The sequence below is a fragment of the Copadichromis virginalis genome, linkage group LG6 (genome assembly GCF_057382275.1).
Source record: "Copadichromis virginalis isolate Kocher_CV1m ecotype Utaka linkage group LG6, C_Virginalis_male_GT1.1, whole genome shotgun sequence".
NCBI lineage: Eukaryota > Metazoa > Chordata > Actinopteri > Cichliformes > Cichlidae > Copadichromis > Copadichromis virginalis.
In genome coordinates, this window is record NC_140623.1 from 16,046,008 (window position 1) to 16,061,289 (window position 15,282).

Consider the following 15,282-nt stretch of genomic DNA (forward strand, 5'->3'; position numbering starts at 1 on the left):
TGGCTGGGAAACCGTGCAGGCCCTGATTTGAAAATTTGAATGTCTCAGTCCTCACAGAGGATTGGCTGCCTGGGGACCTGGCAGAAATATATAGAAATAGTATGATTAAGCATAAATACTACATTTAGTAGAAATACTATGTTTTAGCACAAATACTATAAAAAGCAGAAATACTATAATTTAGCAGAAATACCATATTAAGCACAAATCATATAAAAAGCAGAAATACTATATTAAGCACAAATTCTATAAAAAGCAGAAATACTATATTAAGCACAAATCCTATAAAAAGCAGAAATACTATATTAAGCACAAATCTTATGAAATAGCAGAAACAGTATTATTTAGCACAATAGTAATAAGTTAAATAGAAAAATTGGAAAAGCAAAATGGACAGCTGAAAAAATGCTGAACATGCTGAGGGTCCCTCAAATATACTTGTTAAATGAAAAAATCAGCAAAAAAATGCACAGGGAGAGAGAAGTAAGTTTCTAGGTCAGCCTGGGAGCTGCTGAATTTGAATCCACCAATCAGAGAGCCTGTGTACTTTTTCCCGCCAAAACAGGTGCATCTTTTTACACACGCAGCACAGAGAGGCACAGGATTATTGCAGCCTATTTCTCATAGTGAGGACTCCCCTCAAACAAATGACCATAATTTCCTAACCGTAGGGGCTAGAGCGGTCATTCTTACACCGTTTTGTTCAGAAGAGATGGGGGAATCTTCCAGTGTTAACAATTTATCATTAAAATGTGAATTTTTAGAGATATACGACATGGATGACTTGTTGACTTAGAAGCCACGAATTCCCCCAATATGCAAATTTGAATGCCTGAGGCCACATATATGATTGGCTGCCTGGGAAGCCGTGCAGGCCCTGATTTGTGGATTTGAATTCCTCAGCCCTCAGATATGATTGGCTGGCTTAGAAGCCATGAAGGCCCCAATATGCAAATTTGAATGCCTCAGGACACATATATGATTGGCTGGGAAACCGTGCAGGCCCTGATTTGTGGATTTGAATTCCTCAGCCCTCAGATATGATTGGCTGGCTTAGAAGCCATGAAGGCCCCAATATGCAAATTTGAATGCCTCAGGACACATATATGATTGGCTGGGAAACCGTGCAGGCCCTGATTTGAAAATTTGAATGTCTAAGTCCTCACAGAGGATTGGCTGCCTGGGGACCTGGCAGAAATATATAGAAATACTATGATTAAGCATAAATACTACATTTAGTAGAAATACTATGTTTTAGCACAAATACTATAAAAAGCAGAAATCCTATAATTTAGCAGAAATACTATATTAAGCACAAATCCTATAAAAAGCAGAAATACTATATTAAGCACAAATTCTATAAAAAGCAGAAATACTATATTAAGCACAAATCCTATAAAAAGCAGAAATACTATATTAAGCACAAATCCTATTAAAAGCAGAAATAGTATATTAAGCACAAATCTTATGAAATAGCAGAAACAGTATGATTTAGCACAATAGTAATAAGTTAAACAGAAAAATTGGAAAAGCAAAATGGACAGCTGAAAAAATGCTGAACATGCTAAGGGTCCCTCAAATATACTTGTTAAATGAAAAAAATTGGCAAAAAAAAATATAACAGCCACACAATCACAAATATGGACACATATGGAAACACACATGCACAGAGAGAGACACACACAAGATCCAATTCAGTCAACCAGTCTAAATATATTGAATTTGAATCTTACAATGAGATCATCCCATAAAAAGGCTCTCTCTCTCTCTCTCTCTCTCTCTCACACACTCACTCACACACACACACACACACACACACACACACAGAGAAGTAAGTTTCTAGCTCAGTCAAGCAGCCTTGGAGCTGCTGAATTTGAATCCACCAATCAGAGAGCCTGTGCACTTTTTCCCGCCAAAACAGGTGCACGCAGCACAGAGAGAGACACAGGATTTTTGCAGTCTATTTCTCATAATGACGACTCCCCTCAAATAAATGACCATAATTTCCTAACCGTAGGGGCTAGAGCAGTCATTCTTACACCGTTTTGTTCAGAAGAGATGGGGGAATCTTAAAGTGTTGACAATTTATCATTAAAATATGAATTATTAAAGATAATTGACTTCTAATGCACCATAACTGAGTAGAGCAAAGCAAAAACTGCCTTGACTTGCCCTCAAACAACGCTTTCTAACTCTAAATCTATTTGGAGTATCAATATCATTCTTTCACCGTAAGAGACAGCAGGCTTTGGTGAACAATCATGGAAATTTTCAGGTCTCTGTGGAAATCCATTAAAAAGATATGACGAGAGAAAAAAGTGGTTCATTTCCAGAGTTTGAAATCTGAAGAAATCTGAGCGAAGGACGAAGTTCCTACCCTCAAACAAGTCTAACTCATTTCAGAACGGTAATAGGTGAGAAAATAATTCTTGAATTGTGAGCGTCAGGAGTGTCTGAAGATATACTGGGACAAGCCTTATGTCTTAACTTTGCTTCGTTAAGGAGATATGACGATTCGAATATGCCTCTCATTACAGAAATCAAGCGGTGATTTTGAACAAGCTCTCCATTGACTTTCTATGGAGAGTTTTGCGACTTTGTGTTGGTCTGAGGAGATTTGCCAAAATTCTATAAATCCCACAACAATGATAGTGACATTTTCGGAAACCCATCAAAAATACCTACGTTTTGATGTATAATTTGTGGAAGTTGAGTGAAGATTGAGCAAGTAGCAAGAAGTTGTTCGGACATGAAGAGAAGACTGCAAAACCTTCAGTGGCACACTGGAAGCCAAGTGCACAGCAACCATAACAACGCATGTATTTTGTGAAAAATCAAAATTTTGCAACTGAAAACTTTAAGAGGCATAAAGGTAAAACGGTAAAAGATTTGAAAAAGCTGAATCATACCTGAATAGCCCAATAATTTGAGAACATTTTAAAGTTTGAATGGTTGTTCTACGTGAAAATATGAGGAAGTAGTTAAGTTTCAGAAACAAGCAAATTTTAGCAGAATTGCAGAAGTTTCCCATTCATTTCAATGGGACAAATTAAGCTTAATATTTTAAAAAGTATAATAGTGAAAAATACCAAAAGACATAGCAGGAATTAGCAGAAATAGCAGAATATTTTAAAATTTGAACGGTGAAAATCGGCTGAAAATTGTGGAAGTAGTTAAGTGCCAAAAAGTGTACGGAAGTCCCAAGAGGAACTCAATAGTGTGGATGCTTAAAGCATCCACACAACTAGAAAAATTTGCATTTCCTGCGAAAATGCAGTGTGGATGCTTTAAGCTGAAGCTGTCTGCAAAAACTAGCTGAAAAAGCTGAAAAGTTGCAGAAATTGTAAAAACTTTGCAGAAGCAAAAGAAGTTTGCTAAAATGTAATAACTTAGCAGAACTGCAATATCTTAGAGGAAACATAATACTTGGCAGAAATACAATAGCATAGCAGAACTTAGCAGAAATATTGTGATTTACCAGAGACACTGTGATGAACTATGAATATTGTAATTTTAAATTAATACTATGTTTTAGCACAAATACTATAATTTGACAGAAATACTATCATTTGGCAGAAATACTATGTTTCAGCACAAATACTCTGGTTTAGCACAAATATTATAACATAGCATAAATACAATTATATAGCAGAAATGCTATATTTAGAAAGAAAAATATAATATAGTAGAAATAGTATGATTTAGCAGAAATACTGTATTTAGCACAAGTACCAAAAAGTAGCAGAAATACTATGATTGAGCAGAAGTACTAAGATGTAGTAAAAGTACTTTGATTTAACAGAAATACAATTATAGAGGAGTAATACTTTAAAATGGGAGAAATATTGATACACACACACATACACAGAGCCTAAAGGGAAGAGTATTTGTGCCATGGAGTGTTAAGAATGTGAGGTCCATATTAGAAAAGCTGGTAAAATCATAACAGTTTGCAGAATTGTAATAAATGATGAATATGAATTACTGGTCTGTGACAGTGTATTAATTTGTAGGGAAAAAAACATGTTGACCAAGGTGGAATCGAACCCACGATCTTTGGCTTGCAGACCCGTGTCATTACCAACTGCGCCACTGGGAAAGAGAGGAGCCGTCTTGAAAAACAGGGTGATGAGGAGTCAGAATTAGATTGCGGTGAGAGGCGAAAAACGCCGTTTTTTGGAGTTACAAAACGTTGTGTAACTCAAAAACTAGGTGGACTAGAGGCATATTTCTTGTGCTGGGTGAATCAGCGGACTTTGGTGTACTTTGACTGCGATTTTCATTGCTCTTTGTACAACCGTCGCTGAGATATGACGAGAGAGGAAACGGAAGACCTCAGACATGATTGGCTGGCTGGGAAGCCGTGCAGGCCCTGATATGTGATATGTGTCTGAGTTCGCACAGAGGATTGGCTGCCTGGCAGAAATATATAGAAATAGTATGATTAACCCTTTAGAGCCGATCGGAGCGGGAACGCTCTGTTATGCGTAACTATTTTTAAATCCCAGTAGCACTGCAACCACGTAAGCTAGCGCAAAAATTTTTTTTGCATATGAAACCGGAGGAGTTGTACTTACATCTGATGCCATCAGCTTGTCCTAGGTCACGGTTTCCTTCCACATAAAGCTTTGCAAAAACTGCATAAAAAGCGCTTGCAGGAACAAAAACATAATATTCCAGAAACACGCTTTACCGATCTGATCAGCTGTTCAAAACACTTCCTACGTTGGAATAGACGTCAGCGCGAACTTTTGCATTTCCGCCATTACCTGCCCGAAACCGGAAGTGACGTCATTTTCGCGGAAATGTAGTCTTTTTTGCGATCAGGGCCTCAGGGCCTATACTGCTCTTTTTAAAAGTTATCTTTGACTTTATGACTTTCTGTGTCGTTTCTGGGATTCTTAGGACTCATATTGCACTGCTGGAAATAGTTTATTTTGATGCATATGCTGTTATTTTGCAAATTTGCAGTATAATATTTATTTTCATTTTTCCTGCAGTGTATAAAAATTGGTGTATTTCAAAAATAAAACTATGAAGACACTCAAAATAAATTTCCTGTGGTGGGAAAGTATTTTGTGCAACTTTTTTGTATTTACAGTTTTGAGGGATAAGACTCTTAAATTTCTCTAACTACAAATATATGTTAAAAAATCAAAAACGATTTTCAATTTTTTTGTAGTTTATTGCACTTTTTTGCAATTTATGTAATTACTATGCACTTAATGAATACATATTATTAAAATCTGGGCTATAATGGTTGTATTGATGTATAGCAACTTGAAATGCTCCCAAAAATGGCTCCACAGCATGTAAAAATATAATATAAGCTCTGGCGGACTTGGTTCTATGGTAGGTCTTAAAGGGTTAAGCATAAATACTACATTTAGCAGAAATACTATATTAAGCACAAATCCTATAAAAAGCAGAAATACTATATTAAGCACAAATCCTATAAAAAGCAGAAATAGTATATTAAGCACAAATCCTATAAAAAGCAGAAATACTATATTAAGCACAAATCCTATTAAAAGCAGAAATAGTATATTAAGCACAAATCTTATAAAATAGCAGAAATAGTTTGATTTAGCACAATAGTAATAAGTTACACAGAAAAATTGGAAAAGCAAAATGGACAGCTGAAAAAATGCTGAACATGCTGAGAGTCCCTCAAATATACTTGTTAAATGAAAAAAATCAGCAAAAAAAATATATAACAGCCACACAATCAGAAATATGTACACAGAAGGAAACACACATGCACAGAGAGACACACACACAAGATCCAATTCAGTCAACCAGTCTAAATATATTGAATTTAAATCTTAGAATGAGATCATCCCATTAAAAGCCTTTCTCTCTCTCTCTCTCACACGCACACACACACACACACACACACACACACACACACACACACACACACACACACACACAGGGAGAGAGAAGTAAGTTTCTAGGTCAGCCTGGGAGCTGCTGAATTTGAATCCACCAATCAGAGTGGCTGTTTACGTTTTCCCGCCAAAACAGGTGCATCTGTTTACACAGGCAGCACAGAGAGGCACAGGATTATTGCAGTCTATTTCTCATAGTGACGACTCCCCTCAAACAAATGACCATAATTTCCTAACCGTAGGGGCTAGAGCGGTCATTCTTACACCGTTTTGTTCAGAAGAGATGGGGGAATCTTCCAGTGTTAACAATTTATCATTAAAATATGAATTATTAAAGATATTTGACTTGTAATGCACCATAACTGAGTAGAGTGAAGCAAAAACTGCCTTGACTTGCCCTCAAACAACGCTTTGTAACTCGAAATCTATTTGGAGCATTGATATCATTCTTTCACCGTAAGAGACAGCAGGCTTTGGTGAACAGTCATGGAAATTTTCAGGTCTCTGTGGAAATCCAACAAAAAGTTATGACGAGAGAAAAAAGTGGTTCATTTCCAGAGTTTGAAATCTGAAGAAATCTGTGCGACGGACGAATTTCCTACCCTCAAACAAGTCCAACTCATTTCAGAACGGTAATAGGTGAGAAAGAAATTCTTGAATTGTGAGCGTCAGGAGTGTCTGAAGATATACCGGGACAAGCCTCATGTCTTAAAGTCGCTTCGTTAAGGAGATATGACGATTCAAATATGCCTCTCATTACAGAAATCCAGCGATGATTTTGAACAAGCTCTCCATTGACTTTCTATGCAGAGTTTTGAGAGTTTGTGTTGGTCTGAGGAGATTTGCCAAAATTCTATAAATCCCACAACAATGATAGTGACATTTCCTGAAAGCCAGCAAAAATACCTACGTTTTGATGTATAATTTGTGGAAGTTGAGTGAAAATTGAGCAAGTAGCAAACAGTTGTTCGGACATGAAGAGAAGACTGCAAAAGCTTCAGTGGCACACTGGAAGCCAAGAGCATAGCAACCATAACAACGCATGTATTTTGTGAAAAATCACAATTGTGCAACTCAAAACTTTAAGAGGCATAAAAGTAAAACGGTAAAAGATTTGAAAAAGCTGAATCACACATGAATAGCCCAATAATTTGTGAACATTTTAAAGTTTGAATGCTTGTTCTACGTGAAAATATGAGGAAGTAGTTAAGTTTCAGAAACAAGCAAATTTTAGCAGAATTGCAGAAGTTTCCCATTCATTTCAATGGGACAAATTAAGCTTAATATTTTAAAAAGTATAATAGTGAAAAATACCAAAAGACATAGCACACATTAGCAGAAATAGCAGAATAGTTTAAAATTTGAACGGTGAAAATCGGCTGAAAATTGCGGAAGTAGTTAAGTGCCAAAAAGTGTACGGAAGTCCCAAGAGGAACTCAATAGTGTGGATGCTTAAAGCATCCACACAATAATAAAGTATAAAGAATAAAGAGAAACAGGAACTCAATAGTGTGGATGCTTAAAGCATCCACACAATTAAGATTAAAAATGAAATAACTGTACAACACAAATTAGAATGAAGGGTAAATTTAACTGGGAAGAATAAGATAAAATATATAAATTAAAGTTGAAAATAAAATAACTGTACAACAAAATACACAATACACAATATAGAACTATATAAGAATGTATGAAGAAATCTAAATAGAAATAAATATATACACAATAACAGCAGCTGTACAAGTATTAACCGGAAATGAAGAATATAGTGACCAGTGTTGTGCAAAAACAAAGTCCAGAAAGTCCAGTGTGTGTGTAAGAACCATATGTGTGGGTCAGTACTGTGTGGTGGTGTGATTGAGAGACCGTATCGCCTGCGGGAAGAAGCTCCTCCTCAGTCTCTCTGTGTTGGTCTTCAGGGAGCGGAATCGCTTTCCTGACCTCAGCAGAGAGAACAGTCTGTTGTTGGGATGGCTGAGGTCCTTCACGATCTTCCTGGCCTTGGTCCAGCACCGCCTGCTGTAGATTGAGTGCAGGTCAGGGAGCTCGGAGCGGATGGTGCGCTCAGCTGATCGCACAACCCTCTGTAGAGCTCGTCTGTCCTGCATGGTGCTGTTCCCGAACCAGGTTAAGATGTTTCCCGCCAGGATGCTCTCTATGGTGCACCTTGGAGGGCAGTTGGAAGTCTCTCAAGCGTCTGAGGTGGTAGAGACGCTGTCGGGCCTTTTTCACCACGGTGTTGATGTGACAGGACCATGACAGGTCCTGCGTGATGTGAACTCCGAGGTATTTGAAGCTGTCCACTCTCTCCACTGGGCACTCGTTGATGACGGGGGTCTGGTAGTTCCTCTCCTGCTTAGTGCTGAAGTCCACTATCAGCTCCTTTGTCTTACTGACGTTTAGAAGGAGGTTGTTCCTCTGGCACCAGTTCTCCAGATTCCTAATCTCCTTCAGGTAGGCCGTCTCATTGTTATCAGAGATCAGGCCCACCACGACGGTGTCGTCAGCAAACTTGATGATGGTGGTGGAGCTGGTAGTGGCCACACAGTCATATGTGTACAAAGAGTACAGCAGGGGGCTCAGAACACACCCCTGGGGGGCTCCAGTGCTGAGAGTGGTGGAGGCTGAGACATGTCCGCCCATCCTTACTGCCTGTGGTCTGCCAGTTAAGAAGTTGGAGATCCACTGACACATAGATGAGCTGAGTCCCAGATGCTCCAGCTTGGTGGTGAGTGTGGAGGGAATTATGGTGTTAAATGCAGAGCTGTAGTCTATGAAGAGCATTTTAACATAATTCCCCCTTCTAGTGTCCAAGTGAGTGAGTGATGTGTGGAGGAGATGAGAGATGGCATCGTCTGTGGAACGATTTGGACGGTAAGCGAACTGTAGTGGGTCCAGTGTGTCTGGTCAGCAAAAAGCTCTAACAAGTCCTGTTTGCAGCACCAAAAACATAGCATTTGAAGCCTCAGAGATTCAAAGATTACACTGACTGCTTTCTGTTAACCCATTGCTGAAACTAAACGCAGCACTGGATAAAAGGCAAGAAGTTAAAACTGGGAAAAGTGAAAATCCAAAGTATGTTGTCTTATGTTATGCCTCCCATCAGAAAAATATGCAATAAACAAGACTGCATGACAGCTTTAGGTGATGGAATGGTAGCGTAATGAGTTATGTAACTGTCCTACAGCAAAAAAAATCTTTTGTATATTTTGATATATCATGCCTGTTCCCATGGAAAATCGAGGTCAGACCAGAGCTTCAGCATCTGTTGAGCTGTATTATATATGATTAGTTTGTGCAGCAGTTATTTCCATCATTCCATCTGACCCCAATTGACCTGAAACTGCGTAACGTAATCTCCTTATGCCATTCTTCCTGCATTTTATGAACCCCATCTTTTGACCTTGTTTGCAGACTTACATACTACGAAGTTTAAGGCTTTGGAAAGATTAACTAGGTTATTGCTACGGTTAATAACTTTTAATAGCCTTACTAATACTTACTTAATGTAAAAGTTAAGACATATACAGAGCAGTCAAAGGGTCATCTTCTCACTAATCCCAGTATCAAAAGCCACTGTCATTTTTTTTAAGTCATTATTATTTTCCATATTCAAGTGTCCCACAACCTTTTGTCCTGTTCAACCTTTCCCATCATACTTAGCAATGTCTGTGTGTGGGTCTATGTGTGTATACAATCTCAGGAACATATGCACACAGAAACTGTATCTGTGTGTGGAAGGATGCTTTGCGAACCAACAGTAAATACATAAGAAAAATAAGCATTGTGTTTAAACACACAGAGCAGCTGGGAGACAAACATCAATCACTCACCCATGCTTGTCATCTAAACCCTCTCTCATCCAGTCTGTGTGTTTCACACACACACAATTATTCAGCCACAACAAGCTGGTGATAGAAAGAAGAACCAAAACACAATTAGTACCACCAGAACACATCATTCCTTTAAAATATTTGGAAAAATGGCCCTAGTGCTTTTGACTATAAATAAGCAAATAAATAATATAATCTCTCAATGGAAATAATTATTTAGTCTATATGATGAGAGAAAATAGCTTTAAAATGTTATTTGGTTTTTACAGTGTTAACAGCTGCACCATTCACTGTCTTTTCATAGTAACAACTGTTAAGATAATGTGTAATGTAAAAGCATTTGAGTGGAAAGAGAAATCCACAAAGAGTCATCACATGATTCTGCAGTTCCCTTGAGCCTCCTTGTTGTAGCATCATTCAGCTTACAGTTATAGAGAGCTGAAAAAGAGTAAACATCACTCTTACATCAGCTTGAAACACTGTGTATCATCCCTAAGTGGCTAAAATATTTATTTAAAAAATGCATGTATATATATGTATGCAGTACATATATGTGTCACGGTCCTGAGTTTGCCGACTCAGTGTTTTGTGTTTCTTTATGCTTTTGTTTATTCTGATTATGTATTCCGTTATGATTTGCCATTTGTTAGGTTTCGGTTCTGTGCCTGCCCTGGTCCCACTTCCGTGTTCCCTCTGTCTGTCTATGGCGTCACACTGTCTGCTTGTGAATCTGTCTGTTTAGTTCAGTGTCTTGTCTGGTTCTCTGTGTCTGAGTTTCCTGTTTTATTCTGAAGGTCCCCGTCTCATGTGAGTGTGTTCAGGTTACGTTTCCCCCGTCCCATCAGCTCTGACTTCTCCCAGGTGTGTTGCCTTCCTGTCTCTCATCCCCTGATTACTGCTGTGTGTATTTAAGCCCTGTGTGTTCTCCTGCCTGTTGCTGGTTTGTCTGTGTCTCTCTGCCTCTCTCCCCGGTTCGTATGTTCTCAGGTTTGTTATTTCGTTTTTCCAGTTTAGGTTTCTTTAATTCCCTGTCATCCCTCACTGCCTGCTTGCCACTACACCCCCCTGTAAATAAACATCACTCGAATCATCAGTCATCGCCTGCATTTTGGGTCCTCCTTTCCTCCAACACCACACGGCTCACCTCGGCAGCCTGGACAATATGTGTGTTGACTACACAACATTTCAGCCCCTCAATAATGAACACATGCAGATCAGACCTCAGCAAGTGAGAAATCTATGCATAGACACAGATGTTTAATTCCTAATGTTCACCTCAACTTTCATGACTACGGTTTGAACCACATCAGCAAACGTATACGTGGAATTAATCAACAAAGATAATAAATGAATGATCCTTTACTCATTTAGGGTCGACACTAAGCACAGGATAACTGACTCCTGCACGTGAAAGCTGATAAGAAAAGATGAGGATAACTGAGTCTCATATTCTGCTTTTACAACAATTTGATGGACAACTCTCTACATATTTTTTTCACCCTCAGCAGAAAAGCAGCTCATCATCTCTGGCAACATTATCACCCTCCCTTTACGGATGTTTACCAACTACACATCTCAAGTTTGTGTAACTTTCCCATCAGAGACGAAAAGTATGTGCCAAAATCTACATGGCAAAAATCTCTTTTCCATCAAATGTAGTCCAGGTTTTTTTTTTAAACATTTCCTAAATGACCCTAAAATCAGGAATAATTTCATGGTCTATTGTTAAGTCGTCCACATGCACTTAGTTCGACACGAGAGAGCTGAGCTGAGACAAAACTCTAATTAAATTGGATGTTTTATATCGTATATATAAAACATATAAAACAAAAAGAATCATTACTTATTTTTATGTTCCACAGTTCAAATAATGAATCTGTTAGTAAGACAAGAATCTACCTCTGCTTCCCTTCTGTGTGGTATCACTGTATGAATTATTTTTCGGTCTCCAGTAACTGGAACAAAGTGATGACTCATATTGTGATTTGCTGCCATATAAAGACAGCAAAATAAAGTTGCTTAACAAATACAAAGGATTGCAAATTTTGTTGTTTACTATAAGTTTGTGAACTCTTAATTTCAGCTCAGTGTGAGAGTATCTCTTTCTCTGCTCTCTGTCTCAGTGCTGAATAGTTAATGAAAATACTGCAAAGTACACGTGTGGTGCATAAGACTAATCTACAATCAATTAAAAAGAATGAATCTGTTATGCCAGCTACAGTGATACATGACTATAGTTCCACAGTGTTTCTTTAGTCCAGTCTCAAGAGATGGCTGCCACTCCCTGAGCCTGGAGCTTTCTTAAAAGAGAGTTTTTCCTTCCCACTGTCAACAAGTGATTGCTCATAGGGCGTCGTCTTAATTGTTAGGGTTTTCTCTGTCTTACAAGCTCTCTACCTTCCAATATATACCTTATATTTCTCACAATAATCAAGAGACAAACTACTCCTGAGTAATGTGAAAAAAAGATGTTAGTTCTTGCAAGTCCACTATGACTTAACAGAGTCATAGTCAGATAAATAGTAAGATAAATTTTATCATCTTTGGTTTTTGGGTCTGGTCTGTTGCTAGGCTGCCTTCCAGTGACACATGGCAAAAAAACAAACAAACAAAAACTCAAATCAACTGGCTGCTGTATAAAGCAGCGGTACTCAACCGGTTTAAATCAGGCAATACTTTCACGGACCGGCCTTTAAGGTGTCGCGGATAAATACAACAAAATAAAATGATACGACAGAGACAAACATCCTCCTGTCTGCCACTTAATGCTCTCTGGTCACTATGGTTATGCGTAAATACTTATTTAAAAAAAACACAAATACATCACAGGAAAAGACAAAGTTAACGAATAAAAACCCTGAAAACCATAAATTTCACACCTGAGCCTCAACTCTCACGGCCGGGTTCCAAACGACTCATGGACCGGTCCGTGGCCTGGGGGTTGGGGACCGCTGGTATAAAGTCAAGAAACTAACAACCTAACAGACAAGTGATCTTTGAATCTCAATTCACTGGGTGTCCGGAAATAGGATTTTGGATTGGATATTGCTTTTTGCCTGCTGCATGCTTAAGTGAGACATTGTTTTCCAACACACTTATCTTTGGGACCGTGTTTATGCTTCTCCTGTTTTGAAGTCTCCCCCACAAGTGAACCAAAATCCCTCATTTCGCACAGGCCTTGACAGAGGAGCCGATAACACTCAATGCTAAACGATTCTCATGAACAAGGCGACTTGGCACTAGCTCTAAATGGAACCAAATTCTCAAATCACAACCTTACTGACCTCATCATTAACATGCTCTCGCTGTGCACAGCTATAGTAGCTGCAAAAACACCATCCCCTCATTAGCACTTAGTCCAGATAAACAGGGTGATCCTGGCTGCACAGGATAATGGGAGGACCACAGGTTAATCTCTATAACTGTCCGAATGTCATTCGTTATTAACACCTACACACAAACAGAGAAAATCAAATCTGTAATACACTTCCTACGTGCCATTTTTGCGTCTCCGTTCTACCTTCCCCATCTCATTCAGCCATAATTGGTGAACAGCTTCCACAGCAAAAGTAAACTTTCTAATCTGGCACTGAATTGCTTCTACATGAAATTACAACTCATAAGATATTATGTTGACTGCAAAGCCAGCAAATGCTCCCTTAATAAACATAACCCGCTATTATATCGCACACATCTATTTGCATTCTCAATTTCATTGCTGCACAACGTTTTTCCATAAAATGTATTAGATCATTTCTTCATACCTCAACAGGCCATATGAGTTCATTCTCATATTCCCAGAGAAAGTGAGGCTTAGATTGGGTCAGCGTGCACTAGCAGTGTGAACATCCAACTTCCTACTGCGTAATTCCCTATTGCTTTTGGACAACGCCCAAAGTACGCTGGAATGAACCCAAGCAATGTGTGAATGTGTGACAAAATACACTAATTTAGATAATAATCACAGAGAGCATGTTTATGGGTCATTAAAGGAAAGCATACTGTGACCAAGAAATCTCACACACTAAGCTCCTGCTCATTAGAGGGAAGCGGACGACTCAACTAATTACTCTGTGAACGTGACGGGCCACAAAGAATGTGTCATAATCTGTCTCTTGAGAATTAGCGTCCACCTCTGCACTGCTATAATTATGGGAACAGGGCCATTCCAAAATCACTCGTAATTCTGTAGGCAAAACAAGGTATAGGTGTCACTGAGATGGATTCAAGTCCTCGTGTCAGTTATATAAAGAGAAAAGAGAAACTAAGTTCAACTCTGGTTTCATTACAAAGATCCATTATAGTGCTAGAGATCTAAAAACAGTAATATTCATTGGTGAATATAATTAATTAAATCCCTTGAGTGGGTGCTTACTCAGACAATGACAGCAGTGGTATTTGGATAGCAAAATATGATTACGCAACCTCAAGTATTAAATAAGTGGATCATTGAGCTAACAGAGCATGTGTTTCTGGTAACCTTAATGGATATATGAACAGACAGTCTTAGCTTATGCTCATATATAGTTAGCTCCATAAGACTTTGGAAGAGGACATATATTTAACTACCAAATATTGTTTCCTGCCTTGAGATATTTTTGCAAGGCCGTTACTTGCAGCCAATTTCCTGCTTGTTTTTGAGTCTTTCTGCCTTCAGTTTATTGTTCAGAAACTGAAAAGCATGATCTCAAATCAAATCAAAATCAAATCAAATCACTTTTTATTGTCACATCACATGTGCAGGCACACTGGCACAGCACATGCGAGTGAAATTCTTGTGTGCGAGCCCCACAAGCAACAGAGATGTGCAAACACAACAACACAAACGAGCAAAATACAAGAATGGCCAACCTGAAACTAATAAATATATGTACAATATATAATAGTGTATGCATTTCTGGATGTGTATACTAAATATTTTCCTACGTGTGTGTGTGTGTGTGTGTGTGTGTGTATACACATTTTTACAAATTAAATAGTAAAAAAATAAAATAAAATAATAATAATAATAATAAAATATATAAAATATACAGAGTTGAATATGTGCAAAACAAGTGGCATTTATATACAGTGTGGAGTGCATAATGTTAAAGTTCCAGTAGTGAAGCTGAGGTGTCTATGACGTGTTCAGCAGTCTGATGGCCTGATGGAAAAAGCTGTCTCTCAGTCTGCTGGTACGGGACCGGATGCTGCAGAACCTCCTTCCTGATGGAAGTAGTCTGAACAGTTTATGGCTGGGGTGACTGGAGTCCTTGATGATCCTCCCCACTTTCCTCAGGCACCGCTTCCTGTAGATGTCTTGGAGGGAGGGAAGCTCACCTCCAATTATCCGTTCAGAGCACCGCACTACTCTCTGGAGAGCTTTGCAGTTGTAGGCGGTGCTGTTGCCATACCAGGTGGTGATGCATCCAGTGAGGATGCTCTCAATGGCACAGCGATAGAAGGTCCTGAGGATGCGGGGGCTCATACCGAATCTTTTCAGTCTCCTGAGAAAGAAGAGGCGCTGCTGCGTCTTCTTCACTGTTTTGTTTATGTGTACTGACCACGTAAGATCCTCA

The 15,282-nt window shown here is 38.7% G+C and overlaps 1 protein-coding gene across 2 annotated transcripts in view; it reads right to left on the bottom strand.

Annotated features, from left to right (window-relative positions):
• The window catches only part of mtnr1aa (melatonin receptor 1A a), a 61,161-nt gene that overhangs the window by 31,354 nt on the left and 14,525 nt on the right, over positions 1-15,282 (bottom strand). The window contains exon 2 of one of the 2 annotated variants that reach the window (XM_085458928.1): positions 9,725-9,799. The exons of the other annotated variant lie outside the window; for it this stretch is intronic. Within the exon in view, the coding sequence (XP_085315054.1) occupies positions 9,725-9,737 (13 nt within the window). The 5' untranslated portion in view covers positions 9,738-9,799. The remainder of the gene's footprint in view (positions 1-9,724; positions 9,800-15,282) is intronic. 2 annotated transcript variants of the gene reach the window in all.